This window comes from Amblyraja radiata, chromosome 24 (assembly GCF_010909765.2).
Source record: "Amblyraja radiata isolate CabotCenter1 chromosome 24, sAmbRad1.1.pri, whole genome shotgun sequence".
Taxonomy (NCBI): domain Eukaryota; kingdom Metazoa; phylum Chordata; class Chondrichthyes; order Rajiformes; family Rajidae; genus Amblyraja; species Amblyraja radiata.
The window spans coordinates 26,175,708-26,198,503 of record NC_045979.1 but is presented as its reverse complement, the minus strand read 5'-3'; the positions used below and the strand labels follow the sequence as shown (position 1 = coordinate 26,198,503).

Below are 22,796 nucleotides of genomic sequence, written 5' to 3'. Positions count from 1 at the left end.
CCACTCTTCCACCTCTCCCCCTTCCCCCTCCACTCTCCCTCCCCACTCTTTCCCCTCTCTCCCCCACCCCTCTCCCCCTCCCTCCCTCCTCCCCTACCTCCCCATCCTCCCCCTCCCCCACATATCTCTTCCCATCCCCCTCTCTCACCCCCTACCCCGCTCTCCTTTCCCTCCCAAATCTGTCCCATTTCCTCCACCTCCTCTCCCCTCCCTCCCCTCTTCACATCCCCCCCCCCTCCCCCCACCTGTGTGTTTGGGGGTTGGTTAATATGAGTTTGATGCCGCAGCCCCCCCTCCCCCCCCCCTGCAAAACGCCGTTGGGGAAACAGACCCAACGGGTCTGCACTTGGTCTAGTTAATATATAAAACTCTCGCCCCAGATTCCGAAACGGAACTCCGTCCGGCTGCCACATTTCTTCCATTGATTCCCTGCAACTCCGAAACTGGACGCAGAATCGCCGACATCTTTTCCATTTCGGTAGAGATTTCACTTTTCTTTCTAAGTATCCGCTCCTCATTACATTCCGTCGTGTTTAAGTACACGTTTTTAATCAAATCCTTCCCCCCCCCCCCCCCAATATTTCAAAACTAAACTGGCTTCACACCCACAGAACCTTCACCAGCCCCAGCCCCTGCTGAACGTTCCATCGTGTGATGTCACAATGCCCAATCTTCACATATGTCCAATCGGAATGGATCCATTTACATATGCCTATGCAGGAGCCCAAGCCAATGGTGAAGGTTCCATCGTGTGATGTCACAATGCCCAATGCTCAAAGACATCGTTGCCATAGAGAGGGAGTACAGAGAAGGTTCACCAGGCTGATTCCTGTTATGTCAGAACTTTCACCACTTAAAAGTGTAATGCCCCAACGCAAAAGTGTAATGCCTCCTCCCCCCCCCCCCCCCCCCCCCCCCCCCACAGTTTTTCAAATAAAAACTGGCTTCTCACCCATACAAGCAGCCATTTCGGTAGACATTTCACTTTCCCTTCCAGCTGTCCACTCCTCATTACATTTCGTTATGTTTATGTCCATTTTTTTCATTAAATCCTTCTCCTCCACCCCCCCCCCCCCCTCACTCATTTAAAAACGGCCTTTCGGGAACGGCTCTACTTCGAGGACCACGTCTCCCGTGGGGGCTGCGGGTAGGCAACGGCTGCATTGGGGCATTACACTTTTAAGGCTCTGTGTGTGATACCGCCCCGCCACCCCCCCCCCCCCGCGTTGCCGAGACGGACCCGACTTCGACGACTTCAAGATACGCTATTTTAAGACGGCCGGAACCCGACTTCGACGACCACGTCTCCCCTGGGGGCTACAGGTAGGGAACGGTCTTTATACACTTTTCCAACTCTGTGTGTGGGGGTGGTTAGTGTGTGTGATGCCGCCCCCCCCCCCCCCCAGTGGGGGCTACGGGTAGGGTACGGCTGCGTTGGGGGATCAGACCCAACGGGTTTGCCATTGGTCGTCGTGTTTAAGTACACATTTTTAATCAAATCCTTCAACCCCCCCCCCCCAATATTTCAAAAATAAACTGACTTCTCACCCATAGAAGCATCACCAGCCCCAGCCCCTGGTGAACGTTCCATCGTGTGATGTCACAATGCCCGATGCTCACAGATGTCCAATCGGAATGGATCCATTTACATATGCCTTTGCAGGAGCACAAGCACTTGGTGAACGTTCCATTGTGTGATGTCACAATGCCCAATGTTCAAATACATTGTTGCCATAGAGGGAGTACAGAGAAGGTTCACCAGACTGATTCCAGGGATGTCAGGACTTTCATATGACGAAAGACTGGATAGACTCGGCTTGTACATGCTAGAATTTAGAAGATTGAGGGGGTATCTTATAGAAACTTACAAAATTCTTAAGGGGTTGGACAGGCTAGATGCAGGAAGATTGTTCCAGATGTTGGGGAAGTCCACAACAAGGGGTCACAGTTTAAGGATAAGAGGTAAATCTTTTAGGTCCGAGATGAGAAAAACATTTTTCACACAGAGAGTGGCGAATCTCTGGAATTCACTGGCACAGAAGGTAGTTGAGGCCTGTTCATTGGCTGTATTTAAGAGGGAGTTAGATGTGGTCCTTGTGGCTAAAGGGATCAGGGGGTATGGAGAGAAGGCAGGTACAGGATACTGAGTTGGATGATCAGCCACGATCATATTGAATGGTGGTGCAGGCTCGAAGGGCCGAATGGCCTACTCCTGCACTTAATTTCAATGGTTCTATGTTTCCCTCTACGCACCCCTCTCCCACCCATCCCTCTCTCCCCCACCCCCCTTCCCTCTCTACGCCACCCCCTTCCTCCTACCCCTCTGTCCCTCTTCCATCACTCCCCCTACCCCTCTCCACCTCCCTCCCCACTCTTCCACCTCTCTCCCCCACCCCTCTCCCCCTCCCTCCCTCCTCCCCTACCTCCCCATCCTCCCCCTCCCCCACATATCTCTTCCCATCCCCCTCTCTCACCCCCTACCCCGCTCTCCTTTCCCTCCCAAATCTGTCCCATTTCCTCCACCTCCTCTCCCCTCCCTCCCCTCTTCACATCTTTCATATATATATAAAATATTATAAATATTATTATTATTATTATTATATAACTAAAACTCACCTTGATTGTATATACTATATATATACTAGACCAAGTTCCTCCAACGCAATATTCCAGCAAACTGCACAATGAGGTTGAAGTGTTCCCGTTGTGGCGACAAAGATCCCCGTTGTGACGCGAGTCACGGCAACCCTCCCACAACTGCGCAGGCACGGTCGGCAAGTGTGAGCGCCACTGTGACATTTTTTAAGTTCAAAATGGCAATAACCTTTAAAATATAAGATGAATGTGAACGCATCTGACTCTCCATCTTCAGTCCCCTATTCCCCTCTATCCTCCCTCTCCCCACCCTCCACCAACTGTCCTCTGCTTCCTCCCCTCATCCCCTCCCTCCCTCTTCCCCTCCTCCATTATCTCACCATCCGTCTTCCTACCCCTTTCCTTCTTTATACCCCCTCATCCCCCAGCACTCCCTCCCCCTCCTCCACCCTCCCTCTTCTTTCCCCTCTCGTCCCCCACTGCCTCCCTCATCTCTTCCTCTCCTTTCCCAACAATCTAGGGTGATGCAAGTGGTAAAGATAACCAATTTTTATCAGAAAGGGTCAGAGTGTGTTGACAACTTTTTTCACACACAACTTGATGGATATGTGGAATGAGCTGCCAGGAGAAGTGGTAGAGGCAGGTACATTTAAAATGTTTAAAAAACATTTGGACAGGTACGTGGATAGAAATGGCTTAGAGCAAAATGGGCCAAACACTGGCAAATTGGATTACCTCGGGTAGGTACCTTGGTCAGCATGGCTGAGTTGGCTGAAGGGCCTGTTTCTTTGCTCTGTAACTTTGACTTTATGACAAATACAGCCAGTTTTAAAAAAAATGATAAGATAAAATTAAAGGCTCTTTATCTGAATGCACACAAAATGGAAGGCACCAATAGAATAAATGAGTATAATCTAATAGCAGTTGTGGGAACCTTGTTGCAAAGTTGGGAACTGACTATTTGGGAATAGGTGGTGGGGTAGGTTTAAATGATGAAATCTGCAGTGGTGAGATGATGTTGACATAAAAATTAATGATGGAGAATCCCTTTGGTTGGAGATAACAAATAATGGTGCAAAGTCACTGATAGGAATAGTATATAGACTCGAACCGTAGCTATTTGGTATGACAGTGTAATTTGAGAAATAATAATGGAATAAAATTTGGAAAGGGTGATCAGATCATTGCAGAATTTCAAATTCAATGCGAGGCTGAATCTGATTCCGTAAATTTAAGCAAAGGCAATTACAACGGTATATGGACAGACTTGGCTAAAGTATGTTGGAAATAGATTCAAGGATGTCGGTAGGTTTACAGTGGCAGACTTTTAAGATTATGTTAAATAAATCTGAACAAAGGTATATTTCAGTGAGAGAAGCACCATCCTCGGTGAACTAAAGAAGTTAAGTATTGTATCAAATTAAGAGGGTGTCTGGTAGCTCAGCTGTAGAGTTGCTGCCTTATGGCCTTATAGGGTTCCATCCTGACTATGGGTGCTGTCAGTGTGGAATTTGTACGTTCTACCGATGACCATGTGGGTTACTCCGGTTTCCTCCCACGCTCCAAAGATGTACAGGTTTGTAAGTTAATTGGCTTCTGTAAAATTGTAAATTGTCCAAGTGTGTCGGATAGTATAGTATATGAGGGTTTTTCTTTTTTTTTCTCTCTTTTTTTGTACGGCTTTGTAAATATTTGATTAGCGTATAAATGTAAATAATTTGGTATACATATAGCTGCTGGTGTACATATGGTGTACATATAGCTGCTAAATTTGTATAAGATAATTATAAGCAGTTGAATAAGGGGTGGGAATTAATAAGCTTTGGCTTCTTCCTGCTCCTTTTCGGACACATACAATTTCATTTATTTATAGATATTATTTATGACACTTTATAAATATTCTTGATTTGTTTTTTGTATGCTGTTTCACACTTGCTTTTTATTCTTTTATTCTGTTCGAAATAAAGAATCAAATAAATAAATAAATAGATTGTGCTGACGTATGAGGATTGCTGGTCAGCGCAGACTTGGTGGGCCGAAGAGCCTGTTTCTGTGCTGTATCTTCAAAACTAAATTTTAAAAGGCAGTCTGACCCAAAACGTAACCTATTCATTTCCTTCAGAGATGCTGCCTGACCTGCTGAGTTACACCAGCATTTTTTGTCTGAAAAAGGCCTAGTGTTTTGAAGATTAGTTAGTGATAGATCAAATAGTTGGGATTTTTTTGGGGAAAAAGATGATTGAAAATAAATTATAGAGGTGGAAGATGGAGAAGAGGAATTTGGCAGGTTGGGTCTATCTTCATGGGGTTCATAATAATGAAAGGGGATCTTATGAAATATTTAGCATTCCAGGAGGCTAGAAGCTGAGAGGAGGCTTCTTCCAGTGTATATAGTTGCAAATCTGAAATCAAAACAGGAAATGTTGGAAATGCCCATTAGATGGCAGCGCATCGTAGGTGAAATATCATCCTGTATAATAAACCAAAGATGAGGAGCAATTTGTTCTTTGTAGGGTTGTGACTCTTTAGTATTCTCTACCTATAGGGGTGTGGAGTTAGGGTCATCGAGTGGAGTTAGAGTCATCGAATATATTGAAGGTGGAGACTGACAGACATATAAATTATGGAAGAGTCAAGGAATATGGTAGAGAGGGGGATAGTGGTTTTGAGGACAACTTTGGATCAGCCAAATGTATTTGAAAGGCGGAGTTGGCTTGCGGCTAACTGGCCTACTCCCTCCCATGCCTGTCTATGTAAAAAATGGCTGTTGCATCCAAGTCAGGATCGGGTTCTGATGACAAATTGCATATATCTTGCCTTGAATACTTACTTTCCCTTCCTGTTATAATTTGGGTTGTCTTGTCCTTTTTGATGTTTTATTTCATTTGCTTTTCTTTCTTTCATCCACCATCCACTCCCATGTACCAGCACCATTGGTATATGTTAGCATCTTGAAATAAGATTGGGCCGTCAAGCCTAACTTCTTCCCTTCTGTTAACATATTACTGAACATTCCTCCAATAAGCTAAACACGTGTAAACACGATTCTCCAACCTACCTCATTGTGGATATTAGTCTTTCTCAGGAACTGTAATGCTACAATTCTGTAGACCAAATTCTACACTCTGGTATTTTTCTCTTTGCACTACCTGTTTTATTTGTGTTTGACTTGATTGTATTTGTGTATAGCAGGGGTTCCCAACCTTTTTCGTCCCGTTTACCAGTGGCAACTTTAATAGCACATAGAAATGTTATTTCACTTATTTATGAACAACTAATGATGAACAGATACTGGTATACCAGAACCAAACACAGTCAGTCAATGAGGAAAAATATGTATAAAACCAGAATCAACAAATTGACCCCCTTGTAAGGTGATTTTTACCCCCCTGGGGTATATTTACCCCAGGTTGGGAACCCTTGGTGTATAGTATAATGTGATATAATTTAATAGCATGCAAACAGCAGTTTTTCAATGCACCTTTGTAAACGTGGCAATAATGAACCAATACCAAGCCCTCGGTTGTACACAGCTAGTTGTCCTGAAGGGTGGAGGATATAATTTACTCTTCCCCGTTTATGTCGCAACATTTTGGCTCTGCTCTCTTGAATGGGACTGAGAATATTTGTTTCTTGGGAAGAAGCCTACATGCAAAACATAGTTTGGCCTCTCATTCCAGCAAGGGTTAGCATAATCTAGCAATGGTTATATGGATCTGCCACTCTGTGGCTATGAGTCTTGATTCAATAGCAATGATTTGTGAACTGACACCAACAATGATGATATTAACCTGCTGAGATTGTACGAGCAGGTTCCATTCCTTTGGGGTGTGGAACTGTCACTCTATTCAGCCCAACATAAACATGATACCATAACGTCAGTATCTGTTTGATCTAAATACCCCAAGGACAACTAATAATGGGCAATAAATAAATGATTGCATTATAAAACCCAGTAAAATTTTCAAACTTGGGTCTTGCACTCTGTTCTGGAACAGCTTTTTTGATTCCTTAGTGATATTAGTGAATGCATATTTGAAAGTTGCCCTTCAGAAAGTTGCCCTTGTCCTAAGATAGGGAATTTGTTTGAAGCTGGATACAAAGTTTGAAAAAAAATCTGTTCTGAAATTGGAGTAGCATATTCTATACAGAAGGTTCATTATTGCAGCACTGATACTGGAATTAATGCTTTCTCACACAGAATAAACCCATTATCCCTGGTGGAAATTATTCTACGTGTGGTTCGACAAATGAATGGTATGTTGCTGAGCTCAGTTTCAGTGTATCCGTTTGCCCTGCTAGTTATATCTTGTAAAAGCAAGCCCATGTGTATTTTAGAGATTTTAAAATGTAATATAAAGATCATAATTTTACCTAAATTTGGCCTCGAACTTTGCCTTGCTGAAAATTAAATGTTACTTTGCTCTGTTGATAGGACATAGTGCAACCCAATAACGCGCAGGCATGAGTGATTACGAGTTAGTTTCAATGCTTTGGAAAGTAATGGTATAAACTAAGTGGAAGGTTTCAAATTGTTATTGTCATTATTTGGCAGCACAATAAAGCCCTATGGCCAACACATCCATCACAACCATCTGTTGACATTTAATCCATTTTCCCTCTCGCATCTTTGCCAGCATATCCCCACCCTGATTCTCCTGCCACCCACCTATATGGTGAAGGAAATTTACAGCAGCTAATTAACTTACTGACTAGCACTCATTAAAATGTTTCAGGAAACCAAAGCATCTGGAGGAAACCAAGCAGTAACAAGGAAAACCTCTCATTGACAGTCAGAATTCAGCCTGTGACTGCAGACTTATGAGGCAGTAACACTAACACCTGTACAATTATTTTGTTATGTTTGAGTTGACCTGTTATTTTGTTTTTCATAATACAATCTCGCAACTAATAGAATGAGGAGATTAAGTAGGGCACTTTATCCCTCAAATCTTCACTATTGTTTATTGAAAATTACGACTCATCTAATCTCAGATCAAAATCATACATTTTTACCGCTTCCTGTCACGTATGGTGATGGATAATTAATCAGCAAGCTGGAGAAGGGGATTTTAATATTCCCCATCCTCTGAAGAAAAAGCATCAGACATAAGTGCCAAATGGGTGATTCAACTCGGCTTCCTCCTAAGATACTCCCATCACATAAAAACAGTCTTCAATTAGGTGTGTGATAACATTCTCTTAGATGAACACTGTTCTGTTGATACTACTATAAACTTGCCACCATCCTAGATGCAACAACTCATTTGATAGAACCCAAATCTTGACTGTAAACCTACCATTTACTGCCAAATCATAGCTGCTGTATTGGCCAAAAAATTCATTGTGGCAATTTTATTGTCAGCACCTTTACCACATGGAAGTGTGTCTGTCTGTGTATGTGGCTGGGTGTGTGTTTGTGTGTCTCTCTGTGTGTGTCACATTCATCCTACTTGGAAATATATTGTCATTCTTCAATGCCGACTGCAAAGAATGGAGAAGTGTCACCAACAAAAATGTAACTTCACAAGGGCAATTAGGGACAATAAATATTGACCTTGTTCATGATGTCCACTTCCTACTTACGAATAAATATAATTGAAGTAATTGTTCAATAGAATCGTATGGTACAGAAAAAGACTGTTTGGCCTAAATCATCCATGCTGACCAGATTTTATAACTGAGCTAGTTCCCATTTTCTGGGGATACAAGGAACTACAGATGATGGTATACTTTATCTTTGACTTTTGTCCAATCTTCTGCCTATCAACCCACTCCCCGCCCCTCGCGTATCCACCTATCACTCGCCAGGTTTTGTTCTGCCCCATCTCTCTTCCAGCATTCTTCCCCCCCCCCCCTCTCATGACCACAATCAGTCTAAAGAAGTGTCCCAACCCAAAGCATCACCAATCCATGTTTTCGAGAGATGCTGCCTGACCCGCTGAGTCACTCCAGTACTTTTCTTTTTCCCCATTAGTCTACGTTTGGTTCATATCCTTCTTGATCTTTCCTATCCACATAATTGACTAATTATTGCCTCTGAACAAATTTCTTGGTTGCCGATTTACCATCGTTTTATGAGCTTCAGATAACTGAATCTATATCTTCTTGAAGTCCTGATAAATATTACCCTTTGAACTCCGTCTGCTATTTAAGTTTCCTTCAGCCAGTTTTTCTTGGGATGGGAGATTATTGTGATTGGAGGAAGAGTGTGTGAGAAAGGCCCAGACAGCCATTGGCAGGCATGTGGCAGTTTGCATTTTCATTTAAGGGAAGTTTTCACAGGAACTTGAAACAAATCATAGCATGGTAATTTTCAATGGTTTTGATCAAACTGTTGTTAGGGAATGGAAATTAAAATAATGAATGGCTTACTTTGTGCTTGCCTTTCTAAACTAAATGTCTGTATATGAACTTTGATTTTTGTTCTTTTCTCAGATGCTCAAATGGCACTGTCTCTATTGGAAAAAACATGGGAGAAGGTAAACCGCGAGAGGCAGGGTACTATTAACTGTTTAAGTATTTTGAACTGTACGTTTATATACTTGTGCTTCCAGAGTTTTTTTTTCAACCTAATAATATATTTGTGACTTTGTGCATGGTTCACAGTGATCAGGACCAGTTTTGTGGGGTGTAGTTTCCTATGGCCTGGGAGTCTGTGTGGGGAAGAGGAGTTCAGTGTATTGACAAGGTTTTACAGGTCTGGCTGTGGGTTAGCTTTCAGTGCAGCCTGATGGAAACTTAAGATAGACAATAAGTGCTGGAGTAACTCAGCGGGCCAGGCAGCACCTCTGGAGAAAAAGGATAGGTGTTATTTAGGGTCAGGACCCTTCTTCAGGCTGAAGAAGGGCCCCCACCTGAAATGTCATCTATTCTTGTTTGCCGGAGATGCTGAGTTACCCCAGCACTTTGTGTCTATCTTGGGTACCAACCAGAATCTGCAGATCTTTGTTTCAATTTGATGGAATCTAAGACTGGTTCAAGCTTAAGTTTGGTTTCAGTGGGACTGGAAATAGGTTTGGCTGGATTCATAAAAATTCAGGGATCCGCATAGTTTGGTATGGTTTGGGTGAGCTCGGAGTGGACCAGGTGTTGCGTAAAGTTTAGCAAGGGAGGGAAATGTGTTCTGGTATGCTTACTTCTACTTCAAGAATGATATCGGCTTCGATGTAGTTTGTTTGGAACATGGAGCAAGTCATGTTTGAATGTGATTCAACCGGGATTAGGAGTGATTGTTATTGGAAAGGACTCCGTGGGGATCAGGATTAATTCAGCTTGGTGCACTGTTTAATGTAGTTCAGGAATAGCTTGGATTTAAACACAATTACATCGAGATGTGGTATTAGTTATATTTGGGAATGATTCTATGAGAGCAGACAGTGTATTGAGTTTGGTTTAGTTGCACTGATGTCAGGAGTGCTCAAGCATGTAGGTTAGCATGAAGAAGACATTTTTTTTTTTTCTGTTTTGCTTAAAGATGTAGTGGAACTGGTTTGGGTGTGGGTTAGAGACGGATGTCAGGAAAAACTGGGTCAGCTGTGAAAGTGTTTTCTACCCAGGGTTGGATGTCTGGGTGCCAGAGGATTTGAGGTGTACTTAACCTTCCAGTGCCAGAAAGACGGAGAGTTAAAGAACAATGGCAAGAATACAAATATACCCTTGGCTTTCTGGCTTTAAGCTTCCTATCCACACCCTACAAATAACACACTAACATTTGTAACTTTTCTGCCTGCTCCAGCTTATTCAAGGTACAGAACTTAAAAACTTAATTTCTTATTATGGAACAGACCTGAAGAAAAATTTGGTCTGCAGATACAAGAAACGTAAAATAAGGACAGAAAATGCTGTAAATACTCTGCAGGTCAGGCAGCATCTGTAGGAAGAGAAACAGTTAACCGGGAACATTAACTCGGTATGTCTTCCCACAGCTGCGGGACCTGCTGAATATTTACAGCACTCTTTGTTTTTTACGTTATTGTGGACACTTATTGGCGAAATCAGAATGTGCTTTATGTGAAATGTCCGGATTCTAATTGGGAACCGATGCTTTATTGTCTTCTGTTAGGTAAAGGATAACGATGAAGCTCTAATTCTCTGCAGGACTGCCATCGCTGCTATTAAAATCAAAATTGGGGACCTCCAGGAAACCAAGGTAATAAGGCACAGGGGACTGGAAGGGTTGGCTCCAGAGCTAATGATGGTCTTTTGAGAGGAGGTAAATGTGTGGGGTTTGAAATGTGGTTGTGTGTGGAAGAGCACAGTCAAAAGAAGACTTTTGCTCTTAGAGAATGTTCGGAGAACATTATTTTTAGTGTATTTCTAAATATTTATTTACTTCCATGAGCCAAAACTTTAATAGCTCCATGGTCCATAATCATGCAGAATCCTATTGGGAGTCAAAAAGTTACAAGTTTTCTGAGTTACAGATATCATTACATCTAAAAGAATGTTGGCTCTTTGTTAATTCCGAGGCTAGAAGTGATGGACTCAAGCTCACTTTAGAGATCTGGGCACATAATGAATGATTGCAACTCAGTGCAATGAAAAATTGTAATGTCTTGACTTTAGACTCTTTAATGTAGCAAAATATCCCAAGTCGTTCACAAAAGCATTAGCAAGTAATGGTCAAACTTGAGATACTGGGCATATAAGATTGGACTTGGCTGTGAGTTTTGAGAGGACAGCAGAGAGGTTTAGTATGAAATCAAGGTGGGGATGTAATCAACAATAAGAATTGAAGCTCTGTCTTCAACCCCGTGACGATCACCGAAATGTTTAAAGGCAATGATGCAGATAGATTTGTGAATAATGATTGATGCAAGAAGTGCAGTGAATCGGCAGTTCTTTTCATGAGATATTTTGATAAAATTCCATACGCAAAGCTGGTTAATACAATGAGAGTAAAGCTAAAAGGTCAGTATTAATTGGAATAATTTAAAGCCGGACCGCCAAGAGCAGTGATACTCTGTTGTCCAGGTCAATGGGGAGGGATCAGCTCTGGGAATGTTGCTTTTGTTGAAATTGATTGGATATAGGCGTGCACAACAACACTTTACAATTTTTCCGCTAAAACAATGCTTGGAATTGTGGTAAACAGTGAAGAGAATAGTAATAGGCTGCAAAAAAACAGTCTGATAGAATGGGAAGACAAGTGGCAGCTAAAATTTAATACAGAAGTAAGAATAATATGCTTTGGCAGCGAGATTAGGAGAGGTAATGCCAAAAAAATGGCTCTGTTTTAAAGGATGTGAAAGAATAGTGAGGTGAGGATTACATGTGATTAAATCTTTAAAAGTGGCATGCATTGAGTGACAGTGATTGGTAAAACATGGTGTCCTGGGACAAACTGACACATGATACAAAAGCAGGTAAATTATACTAATCTTTCAAAAACACTGGTTGTGCATCATCTGAAGTATTACATGGAATTCTGGTCACTTTCTTGTAAGAAAGATGTGAAGGCCCTCGTAGAATGGTTCCAGTAATGATGAACTTTGGCTCTAAGAATATAGAATGTAGAATTGTACAAGACCAAGCCCTAGCCCTTTGGCCAACATTGTCTGTGACAACTCTTAACTACCTGCACATAAACTATATTCATATGTCTATCCTAAAGTCTCTTAAATGCCACTATCATATCTGCCTCAAGCACTACCACTGGCTGACCATTTCAGGCACTTGCCACCTTCTGTGTATATTAAACTTTGGCCCTCTCATCTTAAAGCTATGACCTCTAATATTTGATTCTTTTCCATCCTGGGGAACAAAGATCCGACTGTTTACCTTGCCTATGCCTCTGTGTGGGAAGGAGGGGGGGGGTTTAGTGAGGATATGTGCAATAGAGTTTGAATTAACAGAGGGGACCAAGTAGAGTTCAATCAAGCAGATTAAGTCCCAGGTATGTGGATGTGGCGTTCAGTAGTGTTGAGAGGAATTGTTATGGATTCAGTACTTCAGTGATGGAATTGCAGTGTTGCAGTACTTCAATGACTTTCAGACATGACTTTTAACCAAATTTCCATTCAGTTTGGTGTAAGAAATGTTGTAGAACAATGAAGAATTGAAATTCTCCTCCTCTAGCCAATATTTGTCCCCAACCATCAGCAGTTAAATAGTCTAACCATGTTCCTTTGTATGTAATTTGTGGATTATTTCTTGCTTGTAAAGAACCTACAAATCAGTTACTGACAGCACTTTATAGGTGACTCATTGCTGAACGCTTTGGAAGAGTTATAATACAGTGCCCTCCATAATGTTTGGGACAAAGGCCCATCATTTACTTTTTTGCCTCTGTACTCCGCAATTTGAGATTTGTAATAGAAAAAAATCACATGTGGTTCAAGTGCACATTGTCAAATTTTAATAAAGGCCACCTTTATTCATTTTGGTTTCACCATTGGATTAATGCTGAAATAGATGGAAATTTCACACATTTATGAATCTTTGTATCTGTCAACATAAAAATAAGTCTGGCTAAATATAGACTGGTTTAAATAAATATCCTCTAAATTAAAATTGTTTACATATCACCCTTCACATTTATTTCAGAACATCCAAAACCACACAGCAGTTGATTAAGTAGTGTTCTTAAGTGTACTCACTGTTGAAGGAAACATGATGGCCATTTTGTACACTGCAAGATCCCACTAACAACATTGTGATAATTAGACATTGCATCCGTTTTTATAATATTGATAATGGAATAAATGTTGCTCAGAACACTCATAACAGCGGTTTTGTTTTACATTGAAGTAGCACCGTGACAATTTTTTTAAAATTTGCCTCCTTGCAGTCTCAGTTTAACATCAGATATGAAGCACAATGCAAGACTACCTCAGTTCTTGCAGTGGGAATTCTAACCTAACCCTAGATGTTGTGCTTGAATGCAAACTTAGAAAGATCAAAATAAGTTGCAGACTGACATATTCCCAGAGACACATCCCAGAGACAGCCAAATTATGAAGTGTGGCTAAATTTAATTCACCAAGCATTTTAAAACATAAAACGGGCGATACAGCAAGACCACAAAATAGCAGTGTTTGTAGTACGAGAATACCTTAATCCAGAATTGATACAAGAAGAGTAAACTCCCAGGCTTGGCCTGTCTATTCCGTTGATTAATGTTTTTTATGGAATTATTACTATTTTTTAATACGTGAGGTGAAACACAGACATGATAATTTTTAGGTGGTTTTACACTGAAAATTCATTCTGACACTTCCTGTCCATGAGTTATGTTATTTTATCATTCCAGTGCAATGTTTGTCAGGATACACGGGATGGTATCATTCATTTCATTTGGAGCATTGCAAGAGGATCTTGATCATGCTGTCCTGGGTTGCAAGTCTCGGGAACTCCTGGGGCAATATGGTCTTCTCACAGCAGCAATGAACTGGAGGGTATGCAAGAGAATATTTAACTACCTTCTCCCCTTTGATATACTCCATGCTCTCATCCTCCTCGGTGCTACAATAATTCCACCACTCCAAACACATCTCCACTCCTAACTCCCCAACTTGATGTAGGTCTTGACACTCTTCTTCCACCACTTGCACCCATTTACTGCACTCCCTACTCCTCCTCACCACTGGATCCAATTTGTTAGCTGCTGACCTCTCCCCAAGCAGTCTTCCAGTTCTCATCCCAACGGCCCACTTTGCTCCACCTCCTCCCACCAACAACAACCTGCCTTCCTTTCCGCCGCTGTAACCCCTCCAACAATCACTGTGTAAATGCTGGACTCTGAGAAAGGTAAATCGCAATCACACAATTTTGATCCCAAAATATTTTTGGCACTCAATGTTGGGCTGCAGGTCCAATAGTTTGTGGTCTGCTAACCACCATGGAGGATGTTGCCCTGCTGGCATGCCATCTGGAGCACCCAAATTTGCTCCAGTGGAATTTCCAATCCTCTACCTATGGAACGAAGTATTTAAAGGGTTCTATCACAGGGAATATTGGATAAAGAACTGACCATATTATTGAAAATGTTTGCAGTTCATATAATTCTCCATGTTGAAAATTAGAACACTAGCCACAGTAGCATAGCTGACAGATGCCCTTAAGGTAACTGTAATTTATAGATTTCTTGTAAATCATTCAGTGGTGGTGCATATGAGAGTTGTGATCTCTGTCATATATGCATCCAATAACATTATTTAGTTTATTGCTTTGTTTACCAGTAATTGCTAGAAGCTATTTTTCCCAATCTAATCTGCATGATCCTTCCACTTATTAGAAAATCATTGAAGAAGTTGACGAGATGTTGGAGAAGTTGCCTGGAGTGACGTCTGTGCATGGTCGGTTTTACGACACTTCCAGCAGTTACTATCAGCTGGTGGGCGACCACGCTGCTTACTACAGGGAGGCTCTGCGGTATCTCGGCTGTACCGAACTCTCTGACTTGTCAAGTAATCACTGGTGCCCTCCTTTTACAAATGTTACGATATATCTGTTTCTGTGATTACTGGAGTTTGGGGGCTGATCGAAGAGATTCTATAATTTTTCACTCTTTGTTTTTCTTTTCTCTTTAATTTTTCCAAGGATTCCTTATCCACTCAAACAATTTCTTATAATTTTGGTCTCTCTGCAAGGCCTCAACCTTCTCAGCTCCAATGAAAGTGTTTCTCCAGGCAGTTATACTTCATTACTAGAGCAGACCTAATTACTTTTAAAAAATGGTAATTCTTTCTACTTTAACAGAGATCATCTTTCCAACAGAATTTGATTTATAGTTGAAGGACAAATTAATAGGAGGATGCTAACAAAGACTAACAAAGACATGTCGAACAAACAGTGCCCTCTTTCAATTTTGTTTCCAATATGGCTCATACATTGGTAAAAGTAAATTGAAGACAAAACATTTCCACTTGCCAATTATTACCTCCATGAAGAGCCAAGGGAGAAGGGAAGTTATTTCTTTACTTTTTAATTAAAGGTTTGTTAGGCAATACAATTCCATTAGGCAATTAAAAATTCTGCAAATTATTCTTTTTTATCATTCTAGTGCAATGTTTGTGTCAGGATACAAGGGGTGGTATCATTCATTTCAGTTTGAGCATTGCAAGGGAATCTGAATTTGTTTCCTGTTCAAATATCTCAGTCCCTAAAATCAGATGCAACGAGATATAAAGTTGGATAACTATTTTCAGCAACTTGCTATCGATTTTGAAATGTTTCTACCACTGCTTTGGAAGATTGTTGTCAAAACAGTCCTGCATAGTTACAGTAATTGCAGCATAGAATGGGGCTGTTTGGAACATTGAATGCATGATAACTTTTAGTCGTGCAACCCAATTTGTCCATTGCTCCATAGCATCCTCACAACCCTGTTGATGTAATTCTATCAAGTGCTTATTCAAGTTTCTTCAGAAATTATTTGTTTTCTGCCTTTCATTGGCAACAAGTTCCAAGTCAATACCACTTGCTGGGTTAAAATGTTGTTTTTCCCTACATTCCACTCCAAGCCTCTCCTTGTCCCTGTATCTACTTTTCTCTGTACTAGCAAATTATAGGAATTGCTTTTTTATCATTGAAATTTGTCAGTACCTTGCATTCCTCTGAAACCTCTCCTCAACTTCCTTTGCCCTATCTCAGTTTAGCTAAAAATCCCTAATCTGCAGCCATTCAGGTTAATTTCTGCACTCTCCAAGGAACTTCTGTATACCTCATAAAATATTGTGACCAGAAATAGGTGCAATATTCTAGCTGTATCTGAAATGAAATTTTATAAATGCCAATTCATCGCCTTCAAAATTTGCTGTAAGACTGAATTCTTGTGTACTTCTACAAATGTGATTTCAAACCAGGATTCCAACTTTAGGACAAAGTTGTTTCATATTCCATCCCAATAGTGCTTGAAACTATAAGTACCTATTCTCTATTTTCCTGTACAACACGTGGTGAATTAATCTTGCTGTTTTGCCCAATTATCTTCAACAACAGCTTGCAATCTGCTCATTTGCTCACTTTGAATTGCTATTGAGCGAGAAGATGTTGCAAATTATCCTGCAGCGTGGCCTGACAGCCAACAAGGGGTGAGGTTAAGGCTGCCTATACTTTGCATATTTCTGGCTGATAGGCAGCAAATTCTTTCACTCCCTCCCAAATATGAATCCAGATCTCATTACAAAATGGTTAGTCATCCTATCAGATGATATTCTGATTCCATGGAAAACAACTTCCATGAGAAGCCTTTCATATGTTGGAAGAATATCATCAAAGAAGACAAAATAAATTACAGTAAAGAGCAAAATATGGATAACCCAGAAAAGGTGTGCTATAGACCTCCAGAGTCCAAGAGAAACGAGCAGCAAAGCAGAGTTCACAATAAATATGAAGATATGGAGTAGTGTGGAAGGCCTCTGAGTACAAATCCACAGGTCCTATCAGCTAGCGGGGCTTGTCAATGAGTTAGTGAAAAAGACTTGCGTGATACGAGCAGAGAGGTTTTGCTAGACCTGTACATGATAGTAGTTTGACATCAGTTTGAGTGGAGAGATTTAGGAGGATTTTGCCAAGGCCTGAATTTTTGGGATGAGGATCAATTCGATAGGTTGGGTTGTTTTCCTTGGAATAAAGTGGGCGAGGGAACATTTTAATTGGGTATAAAATTATAAAGGAGCTCGATAGATCTTCAGCCGAGGGGTCAAAAACTGGAAACATTCATTTAACATAATTGGTGGAAGGACTAGACGGTTAATGAAAATATTTTTCATCTGGAAGATCGTACAGATTTGGAACGATGCCTGAATAGTGATGGAGCAGGAATCCTCAATGTTCAAAATGTGCTTGGAGATTTGAAGGGCCAAGGACCTAATGGTAGAAGTTGTGATTACACTGGATAGACTTTTGTTGGATGCAATTGCTATATCGTTTCTTTCTTTGTTATACATGTTGTATGATTGCCAGCCTGGACTGTTTTGCCTTATAATCACAATTCATTAGCTCTCAGAATGTCATCTTCAATCTCCTCATCGGGTCCTCTTTGTAGCTTGGTGATCTGAACTATGTTGTATGCTAGCTTTCATCTTCTTCGTGCTTGACACAATTCTAGAATGATTTCCTGCTCTTACCAGCCTAAGAAGGCAGGTATCCCATAATCCGCTTTGAACACCTTATCTGTCTGTCCTGCTATCTTCAGAATAAGGCACAAAGTGCTAGAGTCAGATAGCATTGCTGGAGAACCTAGATAGGAGATGTTTGGGTCGGGACCCTTCTTCAGAACAAGGGGTCACAGTTTAAGGATAAAGGGGAAATCTTTTAGGACCGAGATGAGGAAAACTTTTTTCACACAGAGAGTGGTGAATCTCTGGAATTCTCTCCCGCAGAAGGTAGTTGAGGCCAGTTCATTGGCTATATTTAAGAGGGAGTTAGATGTGGCCCTTGTGGCTAAAGGGATCAGGGGGTATGGAGAGAAGGCAGGTACAGGATACTGAGTTGGATGATCAGCCATGATCATATTGAATGGCGGTGCAGGCCCGAAGGGCCGAATGGCCTACTCCTGCACCTATTTTCTATGTTTCAGACCCAAAATGTCACCTACCCATGTTCTCCAGGGATGCTACCTAACCCGCTGAGTTACTCCAGCACTGCTATCCTCAGAGATCTGTGAATGTGTGCTACAAGCCCATGTTACTCTCCACTTTTTAATATCTGGCATTTGTTATGCATTCACATATCCAGTTTGCCCCAGGTACACAAAAATGCTGGAGAAACTCAGTGGGTGCAGCAGCATCTATGGAGCGAAGGAAATAGGCAACGTTTCGGGCCGCAAACCTTCTTCATCTGCAGTTCCTTCTTAAACACTCCAGTTTGCCCCATCTGCATGTAATATTTTTCCAGGAAATCTGGAATGTATCACAAAGAACAATGTGAGGCATTGTACTTTGTGATGTAAAATGGAGATGCAAAATGAACCAAATGATACCAAGCAGGCAAATGCCTAAAATAGATAAATAATAGCGATTAATCGAGAGATAAAATTAAAACGTATTGTTAGCAGATACCTGTCCGTTAAAATTATGAAAATGTGTATCTATGTATTAGCAGCTATCTTTTGTGAATAGGCATTTAAGAAAAGTGTCAGGATCACTGCCATCCCTTGTCTGCAACGCTTAGCAGATGAACCTCCAAGATACTCGTGTCCTGGAAAACCACGCATGCAGGACGTACATCCTGCTCAACTATAATGTGGGAGCACCGTCACAAGATTGCGGCAGTCCAAGGTGTTGGTTCACCTTCACCTTTGAGGGGAATGAAGGATGGGCAACATATTCTGTCCTAACGATAGACAAACAGATCTAAAAAAAAAGAATATTTTAACAAAAAAGCAATTGTGCACACATCCTTAAAGACTGCAGAACCAGCAAACAAAGCTGTTATTATGCTAGCTTTGTTCAAATCCTTTTGGTAAACTTAAATTAAGTTGTTTTTGCTGACTTGTCCTAGTTACATTCTACCCAAACGTGTACTGGTTATGAAGTGCCTTTTAAGCTTGCACTGAAACTTTCTTGCCTAATCTTTTCAATGTTTTCTTCCTGCTAGTGGGCTCACAGCAGCAGAGAGCATTTACCCTGGGCCTGGCTGCACTACTGGGGGATGGGATTTACAACTTTGGTGAACTGGTAAGTACAAAATTAAACAACGTGGTTATTGTACTGACAGCTTGCCTTCCAGCATTGTTTCTGCATTGTGAAGGTTATTGACTATGCAAATATGAGTTCCAGTTTATAGAAAGCATGTGGATAGTATGCAGTTTTCCATAATCATATAGGCAAATTTTTGTTAGTTTTTAAACGTGCAGAATTCATTTAATAGTGATGTGAATAATTGTGTGATTGTGGTCGGTTGAATGCTTTGAGTTTGAATTCAATGGAGCTATGTGTTGAGCCCACTTTTCTTGCACTTCAATCTCGAGCATTCCTGATGAATTACATTTTTCTGAATCGCCCTCTTTCTTGCCTTTTTTTAAAGTCACCTTCGTGTATCATTTAAAATGCATTTGCATGCCCCTGCATAGAATTTTTCTTTCTGATTACAAAATCTGGTGACAATTGAATGAATTAGCTAAATGGGATGAGAAATTGGTACAGCGTTTCTATTTTATATCAAGACTACCAAAAATAGCATTACATAGATGTAGGGGGATAAATTTATATAAACCATGTAACAGACACAAGTTAAATCAGATATACATTTTTACAATATTTCTGCCTTCCTTGGGTAAATAGACTTTTTAGAGAAAAATCATTGATCCACTGTGAACCCTCTATTTTGTTTATTTCTCAAGTATGCTGTATACTCTATGGCCATCATGTAAACAAGGAATTTCATTGCAACTTGGTGTACATGATGATAAACTAATGTGTATCCTAGCTAGGAAACATTACAAATGATACATTGCAGTGCATCTATGATTTAAAAAAATAAAATGTCTACTTGTAAAAAATTGTTAACGTGTCGTGGAAAACCACAAGTTCAGGAAGTGCCTCCTGGTGTTCTGCGTGCAAAGTCACTGCGCGATATGTGGGTGGTTAAGGATTTCTTGAGAGTATGTTCCGGGAGGTGACCACCCTGCAATTTCGAGAGTTCATTGGGGAAGTCGAAGATGAATAGCCAGCTAGTAGGCCTGGAAGAGGCAGTAGTGTAGGAATAGTCCGGTACTTCAAAGATGGAGAGCTATACGTAGATCAGCCCTGGGCAAAGGATCCAAATTAAGTTGGCTGGTTACATCTAAAGAGACTGGGAGGTGAAAGATGACCAGTATTATACAACAAGGTTTAAATGAATGTGGAGCTCAAGATGAAGTACAGGTTGAACAACTATTTTCCAGCAATTGGTCTGCCCATCGCTACAATCCGAACAAAATTAGGAGAGCTCAGTTGAAATTCCCAGCGGCCACAGATGGCGTTCCAGTCGTGTCCCTCCATCGTGAAAGAATCAACTATGCTCTAAATCTTCTCCTGGAACTGTTTTGCAAACACATACAATAAACCCTTGTATTAAAGACCCTCTTATAACCGATGTAGGATATAGTGGGCAAACCTGCCGAAGGGCTGCTTCTTGTGCTGTACTGTTCTATGGAGGAAAGCACTTCAGGTTCTGCTTGGGTAGGTTCCAATCTAAGCGTATGAAGATTCAATTTTGGATAATTTTCTCCAATTTTTGGTTACTAACCAATAAACACAACCCTTCGCCTTCCTCTGCCAATATTCCTTTGAAGCGGTTTGAAAGGTGAAAAATAAGTTGCCAAAAAAAAGCTTATTTAGAGTCTGTGTAACCAGATTAGGAATTATAGAATGGTTTTGTTTTTGGAAGTTGTTGGTAACCACAGACAGCTCCAAAGCCACCCTGGAATGAAAGCAGAGGGATCTGTGGATGTGATAATTATGTGCGGACTCGTGCTGTTGCTGGTGAAGGTTCTTGCTTTGCAGCTAATGCACCCAATCTTGGAGTCGTTGCGTAATACGGAGAACCAGTGGCTGATTGATACTCTATACGCTTTCAACAGTGGGAATGTGGAGACCTTCTTCTCTTTGAAAACCAACTGGGGATCACAGGCAAGTTGAACACGTTTGTCAATGTTTAAAAAATACTTGACTCTGTGATTTGTGGTTTGTAGCAGCAGCGAGTTCTACTGGCTGCTACAATATATATTTTTTTGGCAGAAGAATTTCCCTCCAAGGATGAATAATGTCCTATCATATTGTATTAAGTAAACCACTGAGTCATTTGTGTTGCAAACTAGGTAATGCTGAGCTTTTTTCAGAGACCTTTTTTAAGGTAGAGTAGTTAGGGTCCGTACCCATTCAGTGCCAACATCAGTGGTGTAAAACTGGAGGAGAGTGTTGAGTACAAGCCCAAGATTATCACCTTCAGGTTTAATTCGATTCTCCACGGGTATTTTATGACTTGCCAAGTATTAACATTATTTACTATTTTTATTTTGAATTTCCAATATCTGCAGTTTTTTGCTTTAAAAATTTGTTCTATTATTATTTACAAGTATTTTTGCCAACACCTCCTCTGTAACCTTCTCCCAAGACTATAACTCATGGAAATGATGTACCTCTGTTGTTCCAGTGGCAGTCACGCTTTAACTCCCAGGGCTATGAGATTTGCGATTCGCTTCCTAAATCTTCCTAAACCAGGAATGAGTTCATTCAGCCCGTCAAGCCTACAAAGATTCTCAGAGCATTCCCTTCAGTTCCATTCCCCCACATATTTACTTGAAATCTTCAATTCCTCCCTGATGCTCTTGACATCCATCTAGACAGGAGTAATTTACAGCATATTAACTTACCAGCACATCTGTTTTGTATTTTTCTCTAATTATTTAAATACATTAGGGAAAATATGAAGCAGATGGTTGTTTTCTGAGATTCAAGTGCAAAACTATTGCCAGTGCTTGTTTGCCAAGTGAGGGTAATTTGGTACAGAAGCCAGTAGCTATTTCATTGTAGTGCAATAGGGACCATGGTGTTCATAACACAGAGATTGGTATCTGTTTCCCTTTCATTGATCGGCAAATGAAAGCAGAAGGATAATGTTTGATAAGTTGCAGCAAACCATGCCAACCCAGCACAGCAAACTGCACAATTGCAGCACCAGGGTGATGCAGGTGCTAATCCACTGTCCTCTCTCCAACAGTCAGATCTTGCCAATAATGAACAGCGACTGAAGGAGAAGCTCCAGCTGCTCTGCCTAATGGAGGTGAGTCCTGCTACCATTCCTTGCTGTCGTAATGATACAGTTATAATTGAACTGATCACTTCCAAGGTTTATTGCTCCAGGATTCAAAATATTCCATGCTGGGTGCTGCCTGGCATTGTTCACATCCCTGCTGGTGCAGTTAAACTGTGTGATTTATCATTTACCATTTTTGGTGATCGTGAAATCCTTTAAAATCCTTTATCTGTGTTGTGTGCATGTTTTTTTTTGTGGGATTAGGCTCTGCAATAGTTTTGCCTGTGAACTGACTGACCACTACAGGAGTGCTGATGAAATATACTATCAACCTTCAGATAAGGCATTACACACTTACTCCTTCAAGTGAACGTTAAAATTGTAAGATAATTTCAAGAGAGTAGGGAAATGCTCAATCAACATTATACAGATCTTTTCATCTTTGATGTATGTGGGACATAGCTGTTTGCAAATTCTTTCATTCCCACATTAAAGCCATCAGAGACTGCCGAGCG

At 40.9% G+C, this 22,796-nt stretch overlaps 1 protein-coding gene across 4 annotated transcripts in view; it reads left to right on the top strand.

The window, feature by feature from the left end:
• LOC116986906 (26S proteasome non-ATPase regulatory subunit 13-like) overlaps window positions 1-22,796 on the top strand; it is a 43,605-nt gene that overhangs the window by 11,017 nt on the left and 9,792 nt on the right. The window contains exons 4-10 of one of the 4 annotated variants that reach the window (XM_033042687.1): window positions 6,797-6,852; window positions 9,034-9,077; window positions 10,661-10,747; window positions 14,834-15,005; window positions 19,141-19,220; window positions 21,030-21,155; window positions 22,246-22,308. In XM_033042687.1, coding sequence (XP_032898578.1) covers window positions 6,797-6,852; window positions 9,034-9,077; window positions 10,661-10,747; window positions 14,834-15,005; window positions 19,141-19,220; window positions 21,030-21,155; window positions 22,246-22,308 — 628 coding nt within the window. Of the gene's footprint in view, window positions 1-6,796; window positions 6,853-9,033; window positions 9,097-10,660; window positions 10,748-14,833; window positions 15,006-19,140; window positions 19,221-21,029; window positions 21,156-22,245; window positions 22,309-22,796 lie in introns of all 4 variants that reach the window. The other 3 variants (XM_033042688.1, XM_033042690.1, XM_033042689.1) reach the window with 3 other exon arrangements.